At 39.8% G+C, this 11,818-nt stretch overlaps 1 protein-coding gene and 1 long non-coding RNA gene across 2 annotated transcripts in view; both read right to left on the minus strand.

Annotated features, from left to right (window-relative positions):
* Window positions 1-8,120, minus strand: part of LOC115791131 (NACHT, LRR and PYD domains-containing protein 3-like) — a 286,561-nt gene extending 278,441 nt beyond the window's left edge. Inside the window, exons 1-5 of the mRNA XM_030745255.1 lie at window positions 7,886-8,120; window positions 7,674-7,715; window positions 4,145-5,939; window positions 3,228-3,401; window positions 2,841-3,014 (exon numbers count right to left, since the gene is read on the minus strand). Coding sequence (XP_030601115.1) covers window positions 2,841-3,014; window positions 3,228-3,401; window positions 4,145-5,939; window positions 7,674-7,715; window positions 7,886-8,120 — 2,420 coding nt within the window. The remainder of the gene's footprint in view (window positions 1-2,840; window positions 3,015-3,227; window positions 3,402-4,144; window positions 5,940-7,673; window positions 7,716-7,885) is intronic.
* LOC115791766 (uncharacterized) lies at window positions 66-2,248 on the minus strand. The gene is made up of 3 exons (XR_004020987.1): window positions 2,180-2,248; window positions 1,811-1,943; window positions 66-510 (listed from the first exon to the last, which is right to left on the minus strand). It is a non-coding gene; the product is annotated as an uncharacterized LOC115791766 (long non-coding RNA).
* Window positions 8,121-11,818: the final 3,698 nt, after the last annotated feature.

Genomic DNA, 11,818 nt, shown 5'->3' on the forward strand with positions numbered 1-11,818 from the left:
CAGCATGGGAAGTTTGACGGTGTCATATATTGTGCCAATTGAGATGTCACCAGATAAGGAATTTTGCTGAAAATCCCAAACATCAAATGTGAAGTCTGATTCATGGCCTTTACTTGAAACACCATTTGGGAAAAAAAGACTTTTCCCTTCTTTCAGGATGTCATTATATCCACCACTGATGTTCATAACAACTTTTCTGGTCCCTCCTCCTTGCTTTGCTCTAACCTGTTTGATTTCAGTATTGTCTTGGTGTATCCAACCTATCTCAACAGTCCGTCTAATGACTCTTCGTCTAGAGTTGGATTTAGAGGTTTTAGGCTCCTCTTCACTTTGTTTGGTTTCCCTTCTTAGTTTCATTTTTTCTCTGAGCTTTTCAAAAAGGCCCATTTTTCGCTTTGAGACAGGTTTCTGATTTTTGCAAAAATTAAAAAGAGCAATTCTGTCTCCATATGAGGGAATGTAGTTAGCCAAAGCTGAATCGTCCATAAGCAAGATGACATCCCTGTCGATCTGTGAAGAATAGGAAAACCACGATAAGGATCATTTGTCATATGTATGCAGAAAATTTTGGAAAGAATCTGCAAATTCATTTGAACAAACTCATGGCATCTTACTCAGGTCATTATGCTAAATGATTGATTATATAGCAAATGATTTGTATGTTATGAATGTAGCCTAACCTTTGTGTGCAATTTGTGACTTTGGGAGATAAGTAAATTAAATGTAAATGTCCATCCACCCATTTTCTTCAGCTTATCTTAGAGCAGAAGGCAGGGTACACCCTGTACAGGTTGCCAGCCTGTAGCAGGGCTAACACAGAGAGAGAGAGAGCGAGAGAGAGAGAGAGAGAGAGAGACAACCATTCACAACTATGGGCAATTTAAAATCCTAAATAGAACCCTAACCCCACTAAGTGCATGTCTTTGGCCTGTGAAAGAAAACTGAAGAACACCCACACAAACTCCACGCAAAAAGGTTTGCCAAGGTGGACTCGAACCCAGACCGTCTCACTATGAGACAACAGTTCTAACCACCACACCACCTTTCTGCCCTCAAAATAAATGTAATTTGTAGAAATATACCAACAAAATTATTCAAATGAATTTAAATTTAAAGTTCAAACATTCAAATTCATTCAAACAACAAAAATAGCCCACTAAATTTAGAACCACAAACTATCATCTTATATGGCTAAATTAAATATTAAAATGCAATAACTTGCATTAAATCCATTAATGGTATATTAACATCCCAGGAATAGTTGTGTCAGGGAGGGCATCTGGTGTAAAAATCTTAAAGATAAAATATGTATTTCCATTTGCTGTGGCAACCCGTTATGAACAAGGGAGCAGCTGAAAGAATGACAGCAACAAGATAAGCAGAAAATGGAAGGATTGATGTATTTAAACTAGTAAGTAGTTAACTAGGTGTGTCCTATTTCTATCATTTCGCAACCAAGTCAATATTGAAGAAAAACAGTCACCAAACTATCCCAGTCCAACAATGTATGGATATATCTGTATAGTCTTTCATTCACCTCTGTTGTATATCATTGTCATATCATAAATAATAGATTGACATTTTTTACAGTGGAGCATTTACAAGTGGTAGTGGAAGAAAAGCCTGAATATAAAATCCCTAAAAATGCAAATGAAAACTGGCTGTTATATTGAAATGACCTAATTTGCGGGGCCTCTGCATCTTAAGTTACTATAGCATACACTTTTCCCCGGTTGCATTCTCAGAGAATACCATGATTCACTTGCAGGTTATAGTTGGCTACCCTGTCTGTGTCTCTGTCACATCGCACCTTTTGCTCCTCGATTAGTGTGAGTGCTTCTTCTGGAACCCCCCGATCACGTAGGAAATCTGTCACGGTGATTGCCATTTTTGTCAGTTTCAGAGAAGCGGTTCTCTTCCAGAGTATGGTCCTTTAAACAGATCTAAAAGAGTCACAGGATGTTAACATAAGCAATTAGTTTAAGATGATGACAACTAATAAAAACAAAGTGTACCGTCTGTGATAGCATCTTGCAATTTTAGCTAGCTTGGCCAGTAGATTTTGGCTGCTTGTCACTTTTTATTTGGGAGATTATGAGCGGAGGAATAGCATTGTACTCAAGATTTACATACCGCGTGTGGCTATCAGTCAACAATACAACATGAACACTTCACTTACCTTCTCTCTTCATTAATGTTCACACTCTGGCAGGTAGTGGTCACTTTCCTCACTTAATTTCATGGCCTGTGGGATGTAATACGACGTCTTGACGTTTTGACTTTTTTCTCGAAATTTCGACTTTATTCTCGAAATTTTGACTTTATTCTCGAAATAGTATTTTGACTTTTTTTCTCGAAATTACGACTTTATTCTCGAAATTTTGACTTTATTCTCGAAATAGTATTTTGACTTTTTTTCTCGAAATTACGACTTTATTCTCGAAATTTTGACTTTATTCTCGAAATGCACAATTTAATTTTTTTTTTTCAATGTGGCCCTAATACTCCTTCGTAAAACCTGGTGACAAATTACAAAAAATGTTTTACATGTGCTTGCCAAAGAGAGTTTCTTCACAAATTCAGTGTAGCTTTCATTGCACTTATATGATGAAATCTTTGTTAATGGTGATGCTTTATTACAGGACAAATAGAGACATATACACTGAAACATTTTGATCACAAATTTTCTGAAAATTTAAATAAATATGGAGATGAGGTATTATTAAATCCACAAATACTAAATTGACCAGTGTATGAGGTAATTTTCTCTTAATAAATGAACAAAATGCACTTGCATATTTCAGATATAAAATACATCAGTGAAAATTCTAAATCCTAACCTGAAACTTTCAAGTTTGCAGTGAGGACTGTTCACTCCAGCAGACAGAAGTGTCACTCCTGAATCCTGCAGGTCATTGTTGCTCAGGTCCAGCTCTCTCAGACGAGAGGACTGTGAGCTGAGAACTGAGGACAGAACTTCACAACTGGTCTCTGAGAGGTTACAGCCACTGAGTCTGAAAAATAAGAGAAAGAAGCATGCACTGATGTAGAAGTGTAATCAGGATGCAGTAAGAAGTTATTAGCTGAAGTAATATTTAATATTATTTCAGGAATCCTGAATGCCTTACTATGCTACAACATATGGCTGATGCTGAACTTTAGTGGCTAAAATATTTAAGTGGTGAATTTTGTCATTTTATGAAAAACAAAACATCACTTGATCTGACCTCAGAGTCTTCAGTTTGCAGTGTGGACTCTTAAGTCCAGCAGACAGAAGCTTCACTCCTGAATCCTGCAGGTTGTTGTTACTCAGGTCCAGCTCTCTCAGACTAGAGGACGGGGAGCTGAGAACTGAGGACAGAGCTTCACAGCTTCTCTGTGAAAGGTTACAGTGACTCAACCTGAAAACCAATGAGATTTATGAAGTTAAATCTCTTTATATGTTAAACTTACCAAAAAATAAACCAATGGCAGTGTGCTATACAATTCATGGTTAAATAAAAAATAAAATTCAAGTTTAGAAAAAAAGTTTAAAACACTTGGAATTTGCACAGTAAATCCACAATTACACTGTTATATCTAAATTGAAACCAGTGAGGACCTGGTAGATTTAATGAGACTGGCTCAGTACCTGTTTGGAAAGGAATCCAGTACTGTTGATGCCTTTTCTTAATTCTAATATCTATGATTATTGGTACTAGATGCAGTTCAAAATGATCATTATTTATCACATCCTGGACCTTGGTGCAAACCCTCATTTCATCTGTTGCATAAATCAACATGAGCCTTCTGCTCGACTATTTTGATATGAATATAAAATTGATTCTGCTGGTTTTGTATTTGTTTTTTGATATGGTTATAATTACCACCTATGGGTCCACTATAGGCATGGTCTGGACTTTACTTTGATAAAGGTTATCACCCACAAATATTTCAGAAATGCTGACACTTTCTGGTGCTATTAAAAGTATTACATACTCCCTGTGAGTGCTAATGACAATTTCACTCAATACTTTCGTAGTTACATAGTTTTAAGAGACTATTAGAGTTTTTATTTAATTATTTATTATGTGGTTTATGCCCACAATGTTGTTCACTGTAATCAATATTTAAACAATAAATAGATCTTTAGATAATTACTTACAGAGATTTGTTGGAGGCTTTGACCACCGGCAGCAGCCTCAGCAGAGCCTCCTCTGAAGCAGAGTATTTCTTAAGGTCAAACACATCCAGATCTTCTTCTGATGACAGTAAGATGAAGACCAGAGCTGACCACTGAGCAGGAGACAGTTTATCTGTGGAGAGACTTCCTGATCTCAGGGACTGTTGGATCTCCTCCACTAGAGAACGATCATTCAGTTCATTCAGACAGTGGAACAGGTTGATGCTTTTCTCTGCAAACAAACTGTCACTAATCTTTTCCGTGATGTACTGGACTGTTTCCTGATTGGTCTGTGAGCTACTTCCTGTCTGTGTCAGCAGGCCTCGTAGGAGACTCTGATTGGTCTGCAGTGAAAGACCCAGGAGGAAGCAGAGGAACAAGTCCAGGTGTCCATTTGGACTCTGTAAGGCCTTGTTCACAGCACTCTGGTAGAAGGATTTCTCTGCAGATTCTCCTGTTTCAGACTTCTGGGAGGTTGTTTGTTGTTCTTCCAGCAGATTGACTCCAGAGTTGATGAAGGTCAGATGGACATGAAGAGCAGCCAGAAACTCCTGAACACTCAGATGGATGAAGCAGAACACCTTGTCCTGGTACAGCCCTCTCTCCTCTTTAAAGATCTGTGTGAACACTCCTGAGTACACTGAGGCTGCTCTGATATCGATGCCACACTCTGTCAAGTCTGATTCATAGAAGATCAGGTTTCCTTTCTGCAGCTGATCCAAAGCCAGTTTTCCCAGAGACTCAATCATCTTCCTGCTCTCTGGACTCCAGTGTGGATCTCTCTCAGCTCCTCCATCATACTTGACCTTCTTCACTTTGGCCTGAACCACCAGGAATTGGATGTACATCTCAGTCAGGGTCTTGGGGAGCTGTCTTCTCTCTCTGGTTTTCAGCACATCCTCCAGAACTGTAGCAGTGATCCAGCAGAAGACTAGGATGTGGCACATGATGTGGAGGCTTCGTGATGCCTTCATGTGGGAGATGATCCTGCTGGCCTGCTTCTTATCTTTGAATCTCTTCCTGAAGTACTCCTCCTTCTGTGGATCAGTGAACCCTCTGACCTCTGTCACCATGTCAACACACTGAGAAGGAATCTGATTGGCTGCTGCAGGTCGTGTGGTTATCCAGAGGCGAGCAGAGGGCCCAAGGATTCCCCTGATGAGGTTTGTCAGCAGCACATCCACTGAGGTGGGCTCTGTAACATCAGTCAAGGTCTCAGTGTTGTGGAAGTCCAGAGGAAGTCGACACTCATCCAGACCATCAAAGATGAACACAACCTGGAAGTGTTCAAAGCTGCAGATTCCTGCTTCTTTGGTTTCAGTGAAGAAGTGATGAACAAGTTCCACCAAGCTGAACTTTTCCTCTTTCAGCACATTCAGCTCTCTGAAAGTCAATGGAAACATGAACTGGATGTCCTGGTTGGCTTTGTCTTCAGCCCAGTCGAGGGTGTATTTCTGTGTTAGGACTGTTTTCCCAATGCCAGCCACTCCCAATGTCAGCACTGTTCTGATTGGTTCATCTCTTCCAGGTGAGCCTTTAAAGATGTCTTCTTGTCTGATTGTTGTTTCTGGTCTGTCTGGTTTCCTGGATGCTGTTTCAATCTGTCTGACCTCATGTTCATCATTGACCTCTGCAGCCCCTCCCTCTGTGATGTAGAGCTCTGTGTAGATCTCATTCAGAAGGGTTGGGTTTCCTGCTTTAGCGATGCCCTCAAACACACACTGGAACCTGGTCTTCAAGTTAGACTTTAGTTTGGGCTGACATTTCTCCAGAGTCTCTGAATGAATAAACAGCAAATAATAAGATTGTTATGGAGCAGTTTGCATAAATAATTCAAACTGTAGACTAATTCTAAGTGATCAAAGAGTGATTGCATATTCAGCCAGAAGTATGCCAGACATTTTCTGATGGCTAACAAAAGTGTATGGTCAAGGTGCACCTTGCTAAGGGACATCAAACCAAATATTGGTGTCATGGACGTGAGTCTTCAGTCAGTGTTTTGAGTTTGTTATGCTTAATTCATCATTAAAAGGGTTAATAATTATGATTTTCTATGTTCTTGTAACTATATTTTTGCATTTAGGCTGGAGTTTCTAGTTTTTGTATTCTTCCCTTGAGTTTCAGTTTGCGGAACTGAAATAAAGTATTCGTTTTTGTGTAAGTTAAAGTGAAGCAGAGATGCCACAGAAACTGAAGCCTAGTGCGTAGCTCAAGAAAGTAAGAACTCCAAAAGTAAATCAAAATCAGCAGATGAAGGACCATCAGCTGCTTCCTGTCCAGCTTTGCTTGCTTAAAAAGCCAGCACTGCCTCAGTCTGAACCTGCTCAATCCAAAATAACATAACTGCTTGTCTGTATTACTCAAATCTGCAGACTGCAGTATGAGGAGTATTTCCTGTCATCAGTACTAATCTTTGATCCACTGAGATGATTCTGACCAAAACTTTAACAAACGTATCTTCAGCTCCTCCGATCAGCTGTTGTTGCTACTGTGAATACAATCTTAAATAATCTGAATTACATTGTGTGGCAGTATTGACATCCCTTAAAGAACCTGTCATTCTTATCCTCTTATTCTTATTCTCCTCTTTTCTTATTTAATGTCTCCCAGTGTCTCTGAAGTTATTTTGGGGGTTCAGCTTTGAGTTTGAATGTTTTTCTTATAGTTTCTTGTTGCTTTCCTTGTTTGTATCCTCAGACCTTAGTTTCATGTTCTTAGTGTTCTTGGTTATATTTCTCAGTGTTCTCCAATTCAAGCCAATGTTTGTTTGTTTTGTCATATTAGTCATTTCCTGTTTTATTTTGCCAGCCCTTGTCCTGTACGCATTGTTTGGTTTTGCTTCCCTTTGTCTAGTCAGTCAGATTTTCCTCCTGTGTGTATTTAAGTCATGAGTTTTCTTCTGTTCCTTCATGGTTGTGTGTTTTTGCTCCAGCTTCCTGAGTCTTCCAGTGAGCCAGCTCTGATTTTGTGAGAAGTCAACAATAAAGCTCTGATTTTAAGTTCACATTTTGACTTCAGAGTTCTGCATTTGTGTCAGCTCTCTGCCTGCCACACTGCCCATTACGACACCCACATCTTTGCTTTCTCATTACCTCAACATTTTATATGCCCTCTAAGCTTAAGCCTTTATCAGTTCATCACTCCATCCATTCTGACCATGCTAACATCTGCTAACATCTTCATTTTATGTGGTCTTTGCTCTTTTATGCAGAGACCAATGAAAATAAATCCATTAATAAAGGTACTAGCTGCTGTGTATTTTCAGACATCAATGAATTCATCAAAGAATTCTTCCTTTAGATGTCTGTAATGAACATATTTTTTGCTACACAATTTGAAAATAGCATAGCCAAACAGCCATTCAATTATTAACACTCACATTTCACTAATATTGTGCCGCTGTTGGCTACAGAGATCCTGCATGGAACAACAAGAGCTCTGATTGGTCAGTTTGGGCATCATGTGCTTCTGCTTTATCGAAGTTCCCTCAGATAAATTATTGAACTCTTACCTTCTGATGAAAGTGATAAAGCTGCCTGGACTGATGGATTTCCTGTTGGAGGAAAGTGCACTTTGAGTCATGAATTGTTTTCTTCATAAAGCAAAAACCTGCATGACTGAAAGAAAACATAATTATATTTATCCTCAAACATAATTTACAGAGAAAAGATACAACATTAAAAAATCAGACTAACACAGTCTGCACTAAAGTGTTTGATTTACCTTTATTCATCTTTTTTAAAGTTGCCCTTGCCACTTCCATCACATGGTCAGTAGTATATGTCCCCACCATCAAATCTACAGTTTTCAGTCTGTCTGCTTTTTCCAGATAGCATGTTTTGATGGATGGAAAATCACCTTTCTGGACATCTTGCAGGTACCAGTGGAAAAGTTTCAGCTCCTCCTCTCCCAGATTCTGCAGCATGTCCAGCAGCTGCTCCTGAACAGATATCTCCATCTCTGATCAGTGGTTGAGGAGGTGCAGGTAGGGTTTGTGGACCTTTAGAATAGAACTTTATTGTCATTATACATACAACGAAATTAATCATTATACAACAAATTATATAACGCCATTTCATCGTAATATAACGAAATTACATTCGGAACAACCATCCAGAGAGGAACAGACAAGATTAACACAGGGGAGATGGGTGTCTGCAGCCACACTGGCGCCGCCGCTACAATCAGTCCCCGGAACAGGAAACAAACATACATCATGGGGTAGTTGGGTTTAAAAAAGTCATCTGTGAGCTGGATCTGGTGTACCACGGCCGCTGATGAACTTTCATCACTATCAGCGAACTGTTTTGGCTAGGAGCTGGCATCTGGCTCCACAATGCCCCCACCCTTTCGTCTCCGTCTGCATCCCCTCCTGCCCCTCCTTCCCCACCATATTGCTATCCTGGCTATTCCTGATAATGCAGATGTTGTTTTGGAACAGGCTGCTTGTTTTTTTCCAACAGCCTTCAGTTTCACTGGGGAACCCATTCAGTAAATCCAATATTCCAAATTCATTAGTTACCGTTCTCACCATCCACCTGGTTCTGCAGCCTCGGCAGATGTCGAACTGCTGCCCAGGTTTTCTTAATTTCCCGGTAAATCAGGTATCCTCCGAGCCCAAACAGAAGAGATACCGCTACCAAATAGCCGAATATGTAGACGTCTTCCATGTCCTCAACCTCCAGAGCAGAGAGGCACACAGATCTCTACAAACTCCAAGAATCGATGACGTATCCAACGCTGTCTGTTCCACTCGGACACGCTGGCTCCCCTTTCCCCGATCTCAGAGTGGAGAAAATTCGATCAATGGTGTTCAGGGCCCAGTTTGCCAGATCCATGTTGCTCTTAATCTTATTCTTATTCGGACAGTGTGTGAGAGACGCTGTTACAGCAAGCACCAAGCAGGAGAGAGCTAGAATGCGACCGTCTCCGTCAGAGAGCAGGAGGGTTTGTCGTGTCTAATCCTATCTCTCTCTCTCTTTCCATTTTCCTGTCTATCTCTATTGTTCATTGTCCAGTAAAGGCCCAACGATAACATTAAAAAAAGTGAGAGAAGAAATATAAGAATAGTTAATATTACAGAGCTCTGAGTTTCTTTGGTATTTCTTTAATATCAGTGTCAGTTTCATCAGCTCTAAGACTGCTGTTAGAAATCTTGTTGAATTTAAGAGACCTTTCAAAAAACAAAGATTAAAACAGTCACAGAAAAGCTCAGCACATTCTCAGCTGGGTTAACTCTACCATCTATGAAAACAGGATATGTTGGGAAATTAGTAATAAACTGGAAGTACAACTGATGGCAGGAATTCTGAGAAAAACCAAAGGACCAGATGGTTTTCTAATTTAAGTGTATAAAAATCAAAAATCTATTTGATAATACCACTGACTGAGACATTTAAAAAGTGTTTTGGAATAAGAGTCTTTCAGATTCTGTGAATGATCCTCAAATTATTTTACTTCTAAAACCAGCGACACTTCCAGCTGGTGTGGGAATTTGCAGCTTATAAGTTTGTTGAGTTCTCTGTGTAATCACGGTCTGTGCTGTGTCACCATTGCTCATTACAGCAGCAATTAAACCTTGACAACAGCTGTACAATCACCTGTATGAATCTATGGAGTAATATGAGCTGTGTTCATTCACAGGGAACGTATAGAGGGAAAGTTTAAAGACTGGAGGTCCCTTACCTTTTCTCTTGAGAAATGTCCTTATAGGCAGAATAATATCAGGACATGAAGAGGACATGTGGCATTGAGGAGCTCAGAAGAAACGTAGGTTCTCTCTATGTCCACTTGTTTTATACTCCAATTCCTCCTCATCTGTGTGACATCAGTGCACGTAACAGGTTGGCAACCACCCTTCCTGTTTTCTGCACTTTTCAGAGCTCATATATGGGACAAACACTGAACCACTAACAGGCACATGAGCGTGTCCACAGGAAGTGCACTAGTTTGATGAAATTATTTGTTCTTCTAAAACAGGCAGACATGAAGAGAAAGGTTTCCTCTCTGCTGTGGGTCTAACAGATTAGAACTGTAACATGTTTAGGCCCACAATAAAATAGGCACATTACTTTCTACAACATTTTACTTTCTATAACTCACACACAAATTATAGAAAAGGCCTCTGTGGCACTGATTATTACTGAATATACCTGAAAACTCAAACAGCACTGAGCAGGTAACAGTTATGACCACACACTCAAACAACAATTATGGATGATAAGAAGCGCTTCCAACTGAATTCATTAAGAAAATCAAAGACAGGGCTGTACTATAAAGAAGGGTTTTGTCTTTTCCAGGTAACTTCAGGTTTATGCTGTGTTTTCTGTCCCATTGAGGTGCTTCAGGTGGTTATATACATCTAGGTTATATCACCATGGTAATGCTATGTTTAGATTAGAGATCAGCAGATACAAAATGATCACCTACAGGCCAACCGGATCTCTGGAATAGCTCCTGGAATCTCCCTTCGATTTCAATGTGGTGAGAGCAGGAGGGTCTACAGTTTTTATGACTCCCTGATGTCTGATCCATCTGTGAGATCACAATGATTTAAATTATTAGTTAGGATGTGTAATAGCTGGCCCCCTGTTTGTGACTGGTGACCTAGTAATGTGCTGGGTCATCTTTAGCATGCGGTTTAGGTCCTTCCTCTCAGCAGCTGTGCAGCAGGTGTATCACAGGGTGACACAGCTGGTGAGGGTGTTCTCAGTTTACCAGTAGACTCTGTGGGGTCTGGCCTTGTTTCAGCTTTTTTCACTTTATGTGGAGGAGGACTGATCATAGACTTGTGTGTGCCTAATATATAATATATTAATATATGTTTTTCCTTTCCCATCATTGCTGACTTAAAATGCAAATGCAAGTAGCAGATTAATATCTGTGAATTACACAATGAAGAGCTGCTTACACTCATAAACAACTATTTTTCAGTGATGTATTGTTTATAGACAACCGGTGCAACTAAGTTACTAGGTGCATGAAAATAGGTTCATTTTTTTTGTGGAAAATTTAGACTGGGTTAAACAACAATGGTAAATGAATAATAAATCCTTAAAGATAAACATATGTGGTCAAAATAGGTGTCTTGTCAAAGTATTTTGTGTAGATTTGAGCTAATAGTTTGAAAGTGAGGGTGTTATATTAGCAGATAAAATGAATAAATAAAGTTATGCTGAATAGTTAGACCTGATCTGACCACAGTCTCTATTCAAATTCAAATACTGACCCCAAAGGCCTGCAGTCACATGACTCCGTTTTTTTAAAAACTGTAAACAGTACGGAACAATTACAACTTTACTGCACTGGACTTCTTCACAGGTATCAGAAACCGCTCCCTGTTGTGCCCTCATAAAGAAAATGTGCCTTTTTAAAGGGAATGTTTGCCTCGGATTAGAACACTTGTCCGTAACACTGTGGAGAGGATCATCCCGGAGTGAGGGGCCTGTTCACTGGGTATAACTGACTCTAACAGTCCCTGGTTTACGAAACAGAAGGCTGTTGTATGGAGGATGGGAGTCTTGGGAAACATAAAGGCATAAAAGGACCCTGTGGGGGACCCCACAGGGTCCTTTTATGCCTAAAGAGTTCCCGGTGGGGTTCTTAACAAATTTAAAGTGTAGCAGCAGAGTTTGAGTTACTGTCTGCCTTTCAGGC

This window comes from Archocentrus centrarchus, chromosome 2 (assembly GCF_007364275.1).
Source record: "Archocentrus centrarchus isolate MPI-CPG fArcCen1 chromosome 2, fArcCen1, whole genome shotgun sequence".
Lineage (NCBI taxonomy): Eukaryota > Metazoa > Chordata > Actinopteri > Cichliformes > Cichlidae > Archocentrus > Archocentrus centrarchus.